The 13,609-nt window shown below is 39.6% G+C and overlaps 1 protein-coding gene across 1 annotated transcript; it reads right to left on the reverse strand.

Moving 5' to 3' along the window:
- Positions 1–219: 219 nt before the first annotated feature.
- LOC129872350 (chitin-binding lectin 1-like) lies at positions 220–1,517 on the reverse strand. The gene has a single exon (XM_055947330.1). It carries the CDS (start codon positions 1,484–1,486, stop codon positions 413–415), a length of 1,074 nt encoding a protein of 357 aa, XP_055803305.1. The 5' UTR covers positions 1,487–1,517; the 3' UTR covers positions 220–412.
- Between the last annotated feature and the right edge of the window lie 12,092 nt (positions 1,518–13,609).

A 13,609-nucleotide genomic window follows, 5' to 3' on the forward strand; every position in this document is an offset into this window, starting at 1 on the left:
CGTACGTTAAGCCATTGGGTTGTACGGAGATGTTGAAATCACATATACTTGGTACTTAATTAAATAGTGACATACTATATTGGTCACTCATTATAAATATTTATATGTTGATTTTTAACTTAGGATAAGGCAATGTTGAACAGAAGCAATTTAAGTACCTCACATGAATCAGAATCTTGAGAGAGAATTGTCTTACCTTACAATGAACCACTTTTGCAGTTTTAATTTAGATAAAATTAAAGCACTCCTTTATTTATTATATTACTTAATGCATTTTATATGCATTATCATTACACACATTATTATTCCATCACTTCACCAGTCTCAAAAGAGGCGTAAGAGTACATCCTCTAGCTAGCTAGTAATTGGGAATACATGAGCTAGCATATATATATATGTTGACAACATTGAGCTAGAAGCTTTCAATACCTCTCATACGATTGTTGGCTGATGAGGTTAGAGTACTTTTGCATTGACTTTGACAATTCCCAGGAGCACAATAATTTGATGTGGTTCCACACCAACCATAAATACTACAACACTCTCCGGTTTTAATACATTTTCCTCCACCACCTTGCCTTCCACATCGTGGGTATGCAGATGGAGGTGGGGGTGGAGGTGAGGGTGAAGGTGGGGGTGGGGATGGAGGTGGAGGTGGGGATGGGGGTGGAGGTGAAGGCGATGGTGGAGGTGGAGATGGTTTAACACATTGACTTTGACAATTTCCAGGAGCACAATAAGCTGATGTGGTTCCACACCAACCATAAATACTACAACACTCTCCGGTTTTAATACATTTTCCTCCACCACCTTGCCTTCCACATCGTGGATATGCAGATGGAGATGGGGGTGGAGGTGAGGGTGAAGGTGGGGGTGGGGATGGAGGTGGAGGTGGAGGTGGGGATGGGGGTGGAGGTGGAGGCGAGGGTGGAGGTGGAGATGGTTTAACACATTGACTTTGACAATTTCCAGGAGCACAATAAGCTGATGTGGTTCCACACCAACCATAAATACTACAACACTCTCCGATTTTAATACATTTTCCTCCACCACCTTGCCTTCCACATCGTGGGTATGTAGATGGAGGTGGGGGTGGAGGTGAGGGTGAAGGTGGGGGTGGGGATGGAGGTGGAGGTGGAGGTGAGGGTGGAGGTGGGGATGGGGGTGGAGGTGGAGGCGAGGGTGGAGGTCGAGATGGTTTAACACATTGACTTTGACAATATGAAGGATCACAATACTTTGGTTGGGCTCCGCACCAACCCCAAATACTACAACACTCTCCAGGTTCAATACATTTTTGGCCACCAAATCCCTTTCCACATCGTCGATGTGAGTACACGCCGACTAATGCATTACCTTGAAATACTTCAAGGTCAAAGGTTTCATTGATTGGCATATGAAAGGGAAGAGATAGCTCATCGGCTAAGACCACCTTAAGGAGGAACAAAGCCACAAGAGCTAAAAGGCTAATTGTGCCCTCTTTCATTTTGTTGAAGTTGAATGAATTGGTTGGACGAGGTTTCATGCTCTAAGTATTTATAGCAAAATTCTCAGGGAACAATCAGTTTGTTTGATACCGACTAATATAAAAAAATAAACATATACCACTGATGATAAACTTTAGTTTAAGGTTTGGTTGAAATTCATTAACACATTTATAATTCATATCAATAATTTACTATTATGATTTATTTACTTTAGTTTAGACTGCAGACTATATGGTTCATTTGGAGGTGATGCTCACCACAAGATTTTCTCCATATTCAGAAGTCGAACCTGATTGTTAAGAATGAAACAGTCTCACCACTGCACACCACAATCTGTATTGATTATTTATTTTTTGCTCAAAGCACAGGACAACACGTGGAAGCAAACATCAAAGAGTCACACGAGTTTGACTCTGTTTAATTACCTTGGGACTTGATTGTACTCTAAAAAAGTTCGTTAGGCTAAGAATAGTACTTACTACTTCTATTTTTACTTCATCGTCATATTAAAAATAAATATTTACTTTTACTTGATTAATTTTAAAAATTAAGTTCATAGCTTAGTTCTTAATTTATCTTATTATAAACTATAGTCATTTTTCAAAAAATATTAAATTTATTATATATTCAAAAGATGATTTAGTAAAATTTTTATTTTATATTTTATTTCTTAGAAATATGTCAATTAAGAATTGTCCGTTAAACAAAGTTTATGTTTTACGGAAGAGGTAAAAGTTACATAACTAGTACTTAAGCATTTTTGTAGAAGAAGATGAATTATCTTTTACAATAAGATATTGAAATTATGTAAAACATCTCAGAGAAGTAACAATCGAGAGTATACAGAAAATAGTCTTTTTATTTTCACAAAATAAAAATAACACTATGTACACATCATCCTCTCCAAATCTCACTTATGAAATAAACGGAATATGTTGTTGTTGTTATTGTTATTCTTATTATCATTGAGAGAAGTAACAATAATTTAGATGGGACCAACTATCTTTCATCACCTACTACATTCATACTAAGGGTTCTTTTAGAAAGGCACCTGGTAATAAGTAAAATTGGCGTAAATATATAGGTAGTAATTATACAATCTAGTAATTACATAGTATAGTAATTATAACGACATATTTATTTATTTTAATATAATTGTGTAAATACAAATATACTGTATAATTGCATAAGTGTAGCTATACAGTTAGATTAAATTTGATAACATTTCAAATATGTGCCCTAATAAATGATATTACATTATGTATTTAAGATACATATTGTCTCTTGAAAATATATTAATTAATAAATATATACTCTTGACTAATATTATAAAAATAATTGATACATATATATATACACATATATATATACAACAACAACAACAACCACCCAGTAAAATCCCACAACGTGGGTCTGGGGAGGGTAAAGTGTACGCAGACTTTACTTCTATCAAGGTAGGACGACTGTTTTTGGGAGACCCTCGTGTCACGGACTTGGACTTCAACTAAGACCTCCGTGCGGAACTTGACAACTTACTCGCAAATTTTTCACGATCTTGCAAGCTCAAGTAAGCCTTTAAGACTAGATTGCTAAGGAAACGCTAGATTGTAAGAAAGACAAGAGAGCTTTTATGAAGAAGGCTTTGTATTACTTGAAAGAATGCTTGATTTCTTGATGGTTTGCTACAAATGAATGCCCCCTTCTATTTATACTACTCCTAAGGGGCCTAAGTGTAAATAAAATTTACTATACAAGTCCTTCCATATTTACAAACAAGTCCCTACTCTAGAACTCTCTACACACTCTAGAGAATTCCAAGTCTTTCAAGACTTCCCTACAAGCTTCTACAATAATCTAGAGTCTTCCACTAATATCTCCAAGACACTAGGTTCTTCCACCTTCTTCAAGATCAAGTGATGGGTCATAACATTCTCCGCCACCTGATGTGGAGACGACCACGGCGCACTGGTGTTGCAAGAACTCCTGGATTTTGTCTTTAAACTGCCACAGGTCTTCATATCTCTTTCAGGTGGCCTCTTCCGGAGATTGTCCCCTCCATAGCAGTGGCTTGTTGTCCCTGTTTCTTCTTGATTGGTAGTCCATAATGGCCTCGATGCTCGATCATTGGAGGTGGTAATTGTGAGTGGCGCTTGATTTGATTCTCCTCGGCTAGGATCATCCTTGTCCTCATGGTACGGCTTGAGGACACTAGCATAGAAGACATGATGAACCTTAAGATGCGGTGGTAGCTCCAACCTTTATTAGATCTTTCCAACCTTAGCAATGATTCTAAATGGGCCCTTGTACTTTTGGTCCAAGTTTTGGTGCACGCCTTGCAGTCCCTTAAATTGCCTTGAGTTGAACTTGACCAAGACTATGTTTCCAACTTTGTAATCCGTGGGACGACACTTGCGTTCGGCAAACTTCTTCATCTTTTTTGTTGCCTTGTCCAAATAAGACTTAGCAGTGTCAAGCTGCTTCTCAAAGCAATTGGCCATGTGATTGGCCCCCAAACTCTTACCCTCGAACGCAGCCGGTAGCGAATAGGGAGTTTGTGGCTATTGGCCTGTGGCTAGATCGAATGGTGTCCGCCCTGTGGCCTCACTCCACTGCAGGTTGTATGAGAATTGGGCTACATCTAGTAGCCTCGCCCAATCCTTCATATGGGAGCTCACAAAGTGCCTCCAGTAGCACTCTAGCAAGGCATTGACTCCCTCCGTTTGGCCATCTGCCTGCGGGTGGAAACTATTGGAGAAATGTAATTTCGTGCCAAGAAGCTCGAATAATTCTCTCCAAAAGTTCCCGGTGAAGCGTGGGTCTCTGTCGCTGACGATGTGCCTTGGCAATCCCTAATACTTTACCATATTTCTGAAGAATAGCCTGGCAGCCTCCTTAGCAGTGTACCCTACCGTGGCGGGCATGAAGCTGGCATACTTGGAGAACCTATATACCACGACCATAATCATCTCGTACCCGTCGGACTTCGGCAGGCAAGTGATGAAGTCCATAGTTACACTCTCCCATGGACGCTCCGTTATGGGCAGGGGATCCAAGAGTCCTCTGGGTTGATGCTGCTCCACTTAGTCTTACTGGCACACAAGACAAGTCTGCACATAATATTCAACATCGTCCCGCATGAGTGGCCAGAAGTAAATCGCCTCAATTAAGTCCCTTATGTGATGCTGCCCTGGATGCCTGGCCCACAAAGTGTCATGGATTTCCTTCATGATCCGTCGCCTGATAGTTCTGAATTTCGGCACATAGATCCTTCGCCCGGTGGTAAGCAAGAGTCTGTCTTCTATCCAGAAGTGCCTTGTCTTGCCCTGAGCTACTAACTCTGTAGGCTTTTTTTCCTCCGGATCATGCTGCAGACCATCTTTGATTGCATCTTGTATGGCGCAATGTGCTATAATGATGGCAGCTAGCTCAAAATTCCTGCTCAGGGCATTGGCCACAACATTGCCTTTGCCCGGCTTGTACTCTAGCTCGTAGTCAAACTCGTCCAAGAAGTCTTGCCACCTAGCTTACTTCAGAGTGAACTTCTTTTATGACTGGAAGTAGCTAGTAGCCACATTGTCGGTCTTGAATAAGAACTTGGAGCCAAGTAAGTAGTGCCTCCACATACGTAGGCAGAGAACAATGGTCGTCATCTCCTTCTCCTACACAGTGTACCGTCGCTCTGTCTTGTTCAGCTTGTGGCTCTCGAAGGCAATGGGGTGCCTCTATTGCATCAATACTCCTCTTACGGCATAGTCAGAGGCATCCGTATGCACTTTGAACATCATGGAGAAGTCAGGCAATGCTAGGACCGGCTCCTCTGTCACGGCAGCCTTGAGGTCTTCAAAGGCCTTCTTTCACTCCTCGTTCTAAATCCATGACTTATTCTTTTTCAATAGCTTAGTAAGTGGAGCGAATTTGGTGGAGTAGGCATTTAATGAACCTGCGGTAATAGTTAGCAAGTCTAAGAAAAGATCTAAGTTCGGTTACCTTTGTGGGCGCCTCCCACTCCTTGATGGTCGAACTTTTGCCTCGTCCATCCGTAGTTCTCCCTGGCTGATAATATGTCCCAAGAAGTGCACTTCATATTGGGTGAACTCACACTTCTCCAGCTACATGAAAAGTTCATTCTCTTGTAAGACTTGGAACACTTTCTTTAGGTGCTCTACATGCTTCTCCAAGGTGTTGCTAGAGATGACTATGTCATCCAAGTAGACTACCATGAACTGATCCAAGTAGGGGTGGAAGATCTTGTTCATTAGGGTGCAAAGGGTAGTGGGTGCATTGGTTAATCCGAAAGGCATCACCAACCACTCGTAAGCTCCATACCTTGTCACATATGTTGTCTTCGGTTCATCTCCCTCCGCTATGCATACCTGGTAGTAGCCCTTTCTCAAATCCACCTTGGTGAAGTACTTGTCCTATCCAAGTCTATCAAATAAATCAGCAATGAGCGCGATGGGATACTTGTTCTTCACGGTCACCTTGTTGAGCACCCGGTAGTCTATGCATAGGCGTAACTAGCCATCCTTCTTCTTTTGAAATAAAATAGGTGCGCCATAAAGTGCCTTGGATGGACAGATATGACCGGCCTCGAGGAGCTCCTTTAACTACTTCCTCAGCTCCTCTAACTCGGGTGGAGCCATACGGTATGACGGGTATATGGGCGGCCTTACTCCTGGCTCTAGCTCGATCCTGTGGTCTACCTCTTACCTCGGAGGTAGGTGCCTCGGCAACTCTTCGGGCATCACGTCCTTGTTTTCTTCAAGCACCTTCTCTATGCATGGTGGCAATGTCTCTTTAGCACTATTGTCTTCATTCAAACTCTCAATGATGGCTACGAATGTCGGCTCCTCCTTCTTTAGGCCCTTTACAAGTTGCATGGCCAACAGGTAGGCTTATCCTTCCTTCTTCGGCATCTTGACTAGAGGTACCATGCAGGGTCCCTCTCGCTCCATCACCAAGAGTTGTTGGAGATAGGGGTCGATCATTGTGTGGTACCGCTGAAAGAATTCCTGCCCAAGTATTATGTCAAAGATATCTAAGGGGGCGACAGTAAAACTGGTCTTACCTTGCCACTTTCCCAATGTGATGTCCACTCCATGAGCTACTCTGCACACGAGAGTCAATGGGGCATTGACCATCTTCAGGCGGGTGTTGCTTGGTCCATAACTTAGCCCCAACCTTGTTATCGCCGTCTTGGTCATAATATTAGTTTCTACTCCAGAATCACCATAGCACGAGCTGGTCATCCGTTGATGGATATATCAACATACTGGGCAGAGTAATCCCCCACCTTATCATCTTGCTTCGTGATGGCTCCGCATAGCCCGATCATGCCTAGCTGAGTCGTGTCTGAACCCTGCCCTTGGTCCACTTCCTTGTCCTTTCACTCCCATAGTATGGCATCAAGGTTCTTCATCTCTGGACACCTAGCATAGCCGTGAGGACCTCTGTATATGTAGCAGCCGCTGCCCTTCGTGGTCTGCTCCTTTCTCTCGGCGTAGCCCTGTCGCCCGAACCTCCTACCATTAGACTTGTTGGAATCATGGCTCCTGGGTGGAGGATGTTGCCCTTTTCCTTTGCCAAGATCTCCCCCACCTTTGGCATGACTATTCCTTGTTTTTTATATGTGTGGCCTAAAAATGCCACATATGCATACAAAAATTCACACTTTGAAAACTTAGCAAGTAACTCTCTCTCCTTGAGGGTATGGAGAACAATTATGAGATGGTTGGCATGCTCTTCCTTATTTCTAGAGTAGGTCAAAATATTGTTGATCAACACGATACCAAACATGTCCAGATATTACTTAAATACTAAATTCATGAGATCTATGAATATTGTAGAAGCATTAGTCAAACCAAAGTATATAACCAGGAACTCATAATAGGATCATAAAGGGTTCTGAAAGCTATCTTTGAGATGTCACATTCTCTCACTTTCAACTGGTGATAGACAAATTTTAGGTCTATCTTGGAGAAATAAGTGGAATCATGAAGTTTGTTGAACAAGTCATCAATTTTGTGAAGAGGGTACTTATTATTTATGGTGACCTTGTTTAATTGATAGTAGTCAATACACAAATTTAAGGGAACCATGTTTCTTTCGCACAAATAGGAAATGAGTGCCTCAAGATGAGATACTTGGCATGATAAAACACTTATTTAAGAGATCTTTCTACTATTTTTAACTCTTTTAACTCAATCGGAGCTATTCTAAATGGAAGAATGGATATAGAATGAGTATCGGGAAGGACATCTATCCTAATGTCTATCTTTCTATCGAGAGGGACTCCAAGTAGATTGTCAGAAAAACTTCTGGAAACTTATTCACAATTGGGACTGATCATATGGATGGTATCTCCATATTAGCATCTTTAACTCGAACAATATGGTAGATACACCCCTTGGAAATTAATTTTCTAGCATTAAGGTATGAAATAAAATGACCCTTAGGCACTACTGGACTATCCTTCCACTCAATAATTGGCTTATTTAGAAACTGGAACTTAACAATTCGAGTTCTACAATCGACTTAGGCATAACAAGCATAAAATCAGTCCATACCTAGAATGTTATCAAAACCTACCATATCCAACTCAACTAAGTCGGTTGTGGTGTCTTTATGATAGATGAAGACTGTACAATTTCTATAGACTCTCTTAGCAAGAATGCACTCAGCAACAAGAGTAGAAATACTGAAGGGCTCTAGAAGACGTCAAGGATAGACCCCAAACTTCATGCCTATATAAGGAGTCACAAAGGACAAATTGCACCTAGATCAAGTAAAACATAAACATCAAGAGAAAATACTTTAAGCATACCAGTGAAAACCTATGGCTAGTTCTCCTCATCTTAGAAACTAGCTATGACACACAGCCGGTTTGAACCTCTGCCTGTCCCTGAAGTAATGCCATTTTGGGAAACACTGCTGGATGGTCTTGTTGAAAAAGAATGGGCCTTATTTCCCCCATTACCTTGATTTTCCATCGAACAGTCTCTCCGACCATATTTGTAGCAACCACTAGTTCCATCATGACACTCCCCTAGATGGAACCTGCCATACTTATCACAATGTGGATTTCGAGAAGAACCTTGAACCACACTTCCTTGTGATAGAGAATCATAAGATCTGAAGTTCTGACTATTCTGCTATCTTTTATCATTTCTTTTATTCGATATTGGTGTACTTGTTGACTATGGTGCATGACTAAAAGACCTCTTCTGAATGAATGACCTATTGTTGTTACCACTCATTTGGTGATTAGGGTCATGTCCTGCCAACTTTGCTTTCTTGTTCTGGTGCCCCTCCCTATCCTTCTACTTATCCTCCTTAACTTGTTGTGCGTAAATCATATGTCTGGAGTTGTCCATGTTAGAAATCTACAAAGTGGCCTTGCGCTCCCTTTTCACATATTTTCCTAAACTAGAGAAAAAATTCCTCATCTTAGTCTTCACATCTGGAACCATCTCTAGAGCATACCTGGACAACTAAATGAACTTAAGAATGTACTCCTTCACTATTAGCCCGTCTTGTTTCAAGTTCTCAAATCTTCCACCTTTGCCTCCCTTAGTTCTCAGAAAAAGAAGTGGCTCAAAAATACATGCTCAAAATCATCCCAAACAGTTGGTTCGACATTCTTACCACGACTCTCCTCCCACTGATTATACCAAACATTAGCCATATCCTTAAGTTGGTAAGAAGCAAACTCAACTCTCTCAATCTTGGTAGCATGCATAGCCTTCAAGATTATCCATATCTCATCAATGAATTTTTGGGGATCCTCCTCTACTTTGGATCCAATAAACACTAATGGATTTCATTTTCAAGAAATCTCTAATTCTTGTAGCTGCTGAAGATTCCTGGGAACATGGAGCTAGTGACCGGTGTGCCCTGATATCTTGACTGGGCATCCATCAACTAGGTGATTATAGTAATCACTCCTCTGAATTCTGCATTAAAGGTAAGGAAAGACTGAGTAGCAGGTGCCTCTAGAACCTCTTGAGTTCCATTAGTATTCCCTGGATCATTTACTCGGGCTCTATTCCTTGTCTGCATCCTTGAAGGTGGAGGAATGGTAGTTGGTGGAATCTCAGTACTGGCAACATTTCTCTGACTGGTAGTACGCTTTGGAGGCATGATCTGAAAATATGTAAATGCATGAGTTAGAAAAAGCTATCAGTTAAACTCTATTATACAAATTTAAAGTATGAAAGAATGGTGATAATTCTTAATGCCTTGTAGCCTCCCTATTATAGACGTGGCATACTTCACACTTATAAAAATGACTCTACTAGATACGAATTCATAGATATCCTAGGACTCTTGAACTCTGTATTGTGATACCAAATTTGTCACGCCCTGAGTCTACACCATGGGTGTGGCTTGCACTCAGAAACCATTATTGATCCCGAAAAAATCCTTAGCCTGGCTGACTACATATTAGATAACTTAACTCAATAGCAGATCTTTAAACATAAAGAGAATTTATGTACTAAAAGTAAACTCATATATATGTCTGAAATATTTGCGTATAATAAGAAATAAAAATTATTTCAAAAACATTAACTAAAAGGATAACTGACTCAGACTCTATCTTTTATCCATGAAGCCTCTAATATCTAAAGATAAGTACAAGGACATACCCACGACTACGTTAAATGGACTAATAATACTGAATGAAATAAATTGTAACAAAGTCCTCCAAAAGCAAAAAGGTCTCACCAAAAGATAGTAGAGTGTGATCTTCAACGAAGCACCTGTTGATGATCCCTAACACATGTATCTGCATCATAAAATAATACAACATCGAGATATGTCAATACATGGAATGAAGGATATGTAAAATGGCTGAATAGATAAATAATTAGATTGGACACTCATAAAAAGAAATATTGAAAGTAACTCGACTAAATTAAAGCATGCAATTATGGTAAAGTTTCAAGTTTTTAATAAAATATGACAATAAATGCAACTCAAAATAAACCATCACTATGAGCCTCATGATGATACAACGTACTACTCATGTTTTCAGAGCCATTCATTACCTTGCCAGGTTAAGGGACTCAAACTCAACTCATGGATCCATATAAAAGTTCTTATCGGGGACTGAAGTGAGGAGTTGCCTAAACCAACAGTATGATTCTATCCTGACTACGTAGTTTATGATATTTGAGTTAAACTCTTACCCAAATTTGTACTCAATATTCCTCTAAAAAAACATGCAATAATGCTCATATACTAACTATGAATAAAATACTCAAAATGCTTCTTTTTAAGTTTTATTGAACTTAACTCGGTCTGACTCAACTCTTTCTCAAACTCATTATACTTGTCTTTTAAAATAAGCACACTTTCTCAATCTCAGTAAATATATTTAAAGTCACTCGTGTTTCTCAATCTCATTCTCAAAATAAAGTAATGCATAATATTTAGTTTACTCAAAACTCTTAAAATCATGCATAATTTAAAGCAATGCAACTATTTTAACTTCTCAACTAGTTTGGGTTCATGTGGGGAATACTCATGAACTATAATCCTAGAAAATCATAATTTCCATAATAAGAAACATATACTCAATGATAATACTCGGAATTCAATAGAATGAATACAATTTTAACTCACGAATTCAAGAAAACTTGGGTTAGAACCCTAGGTTAGTGTTCTACTGACTGAATTTAGATGTGGGGTGTGATGACAAACTTAGTCCAACACTCTAAGTAGTCTTACATACCTGAAAGAACAAAGTTCTTGATGAAACTTAAAAAACTCGATGAATGCACGTAGAACCCTAGCTTTTCTCCTCTTGACCACTCGTTCAAGTCTAGGAAGTAATTATGAGGAGGGAAGGGTTGAATAATACAGATAAATGGCTTATTTTGGTTCCAAAATGTGAAGACTTGGATTGAAAAAAAATGGAAAAAGACTCAATACCCTTCATTAAAGTTGATAAAAGTCGTAACAGCTTCTACGGATGGTTCCTTGAAATCTGGGGGATTTCTAATATTTGGGTTTATAGGACCTTTTACAGTTCATAGACCCACCTAAATGTCATCCTATACACTCGTAATAAAAGTACTGAGGGGTTACTTTCTGAAGTTGGGTCTATGAAACCTCCTACGGTCCATAGACCCTTCGAAGGGTCATAAGCCTTGCCCATCCTGCATACTTGAATTACCAAGTCTAGGACTTGATCTACGGGTTAGGTATATGGTCCATAGAAGCTTCTGTGGTCCATAGATTTAGTCCGTAGACTTCAACACTTAGAATAATATCTCAAGTTCCCTTTCACGAGATCACTGTAAAAGCAGAAACTTCACTCGCTGAGGAAAGAAAATAAGGAATTTTTAGGGAGAAGGATCCGTAGAAAGTCATCTGAGGCAAAAAAACTCAACTTTTTCTCTAGCTTTCCATATTGATCTAAGTTAGAATATTTTGGGGTTGTTAAAATCGATCTAGAGAATGTCACCGATATGGGACCTTTGTGCAGTCAACTCAAACAGGTCAGCCCCTTGGGATTGTGGTACCTCTGGTCAGAGGTGGTGATCTGAGTGTCGTAGGTGGTAGCTCAGGTGTTAAATTTGAGGTCGGAAATGATTAACTCTATGCTTCCCCAGGAAGGCCGAAGGTCAAAGCTCCAGGTTACTATAGTATAGAAGCAATTTCATTATTTTATCTTTTATTATCTGCGTTGTGTGGATTTGGGGTTTTCATACCTATGCGTGTCTACTTTACTTTTTGTTCATCCATTAAATGTTGTGATAGCCTTATTTGTGATACATGTATTTGTTTCTTCCCATGTAGTTAATTTCTTTTAGTAGTGGATCGATTGATCGTGTTTCTATGTTTAGGAATAGTGGTTGATTAACTTCCCATACCTTGATATTAGGTGGACAAGTTGGCTTTCCTTTTAGCCATGAGTATATAGGGTGTTGACCTATTTTGGTCTACGCGATCTCGAGGCTTGACCTCAGCGATTGCGATGCCTTATTCCTTTGTGGATTTTAAATACGACCTTAGACTCTATGGTCGCGGTGAGTATTTTGACTAGTCTTTTAAATTAAGGTCAGTTATGAATCAGCTCAATCTTGAGTTTTAAATTTGTAATTTTGAGAGCTAGAGAGCTCTATTTTTAGAAATTCTAGTTGTGTTGGTTCAGGCATTGGCGGGGATTTGTATTGGAGACATTGGAAGAGTGTGGGAAGCACATTTTGGGGGTAAATTCTTGTTCCGAAGAACTTCCCAAGCTTCTTTAATGGTGTCTTCTTGGCATTTTATTGCATAATGTGTTTTATCATATTTTTGATCTTGAATTGTTTCCAATTATGGGGAATACATTTAGTAAGCTATTTTGGACCAATTGATGAAGTCAATTTTAGGATTCCTAATGCGGGTCCCATAATTCCTCTTTTGGCTCATTATTGGGATCCATCTCTACTTATGTTAATTTTAGTGTCTAAACATTTGTATAGATATTGTGATTAATATTATGATAGTGTGGCCGAGACAGAGGTGTTTTAGAAGGGAAATCTATAGTTTAGCAGATTGAAAGCGCGAATGTTCGACTTCGAAGTAGGCTACGGTCTACTTTCCTTTAGATTGAGCTCTATTTGATAATGTTTAGCATAAATTGCATGTGGATTAGGATTTTATGTGGTGGGTTTAAAATTATTGTCTTCTTGTTTCTCGTAGGAGCCTCTAGCTAGATTGGTGTTGCGAAATCCTTAGTATAGGTTGAGAACTCCTTGCGTATGGACTAGTTGATATTGTTAGCCTTTTCAGAGTTGGTACGTAAGGCCTCAGGATAATGTGGTAATCTATGTGCCTTAGAATGAGTTTTACTGATCCCTATCTCAGACTAGGCTATGTATCCTTAGTTTTTGGTATAGACGTGGGTTGACATTGGTTATATTTGGTATCTGTTTTGGTAGAACTCTCAAAAATATCGAAATCTTTGAGTACACTTCCTACTGTTGTATCTTTATAATTTTCTTTGTATCATGAAGTATGATGATGTATTGTTGAGTTGGTTGGTATATTGTTGGGCCCGACCTTGGTCGAGAAGCAACTGGACTTTAAGTCAGATTCATATTACCCGGGAGTGTTCTTGCATTAATAATGTA

The sequence above is a fragment of the Solanum dulcamara genome, chromosome 11, assembly GCF_947179165.1.
Source record: "Solanum dulcamara chromosome 11, daSolDulc1.2, whole genome shotgun sequence".
NCBI classification, from domain to species: domain Eukaryota; kingdom Viridiplantae; phylum Streptophyta; class Magnoliopsida; order Solanales; family Solanaceae; genus Solanum; species Solanum dulcamara.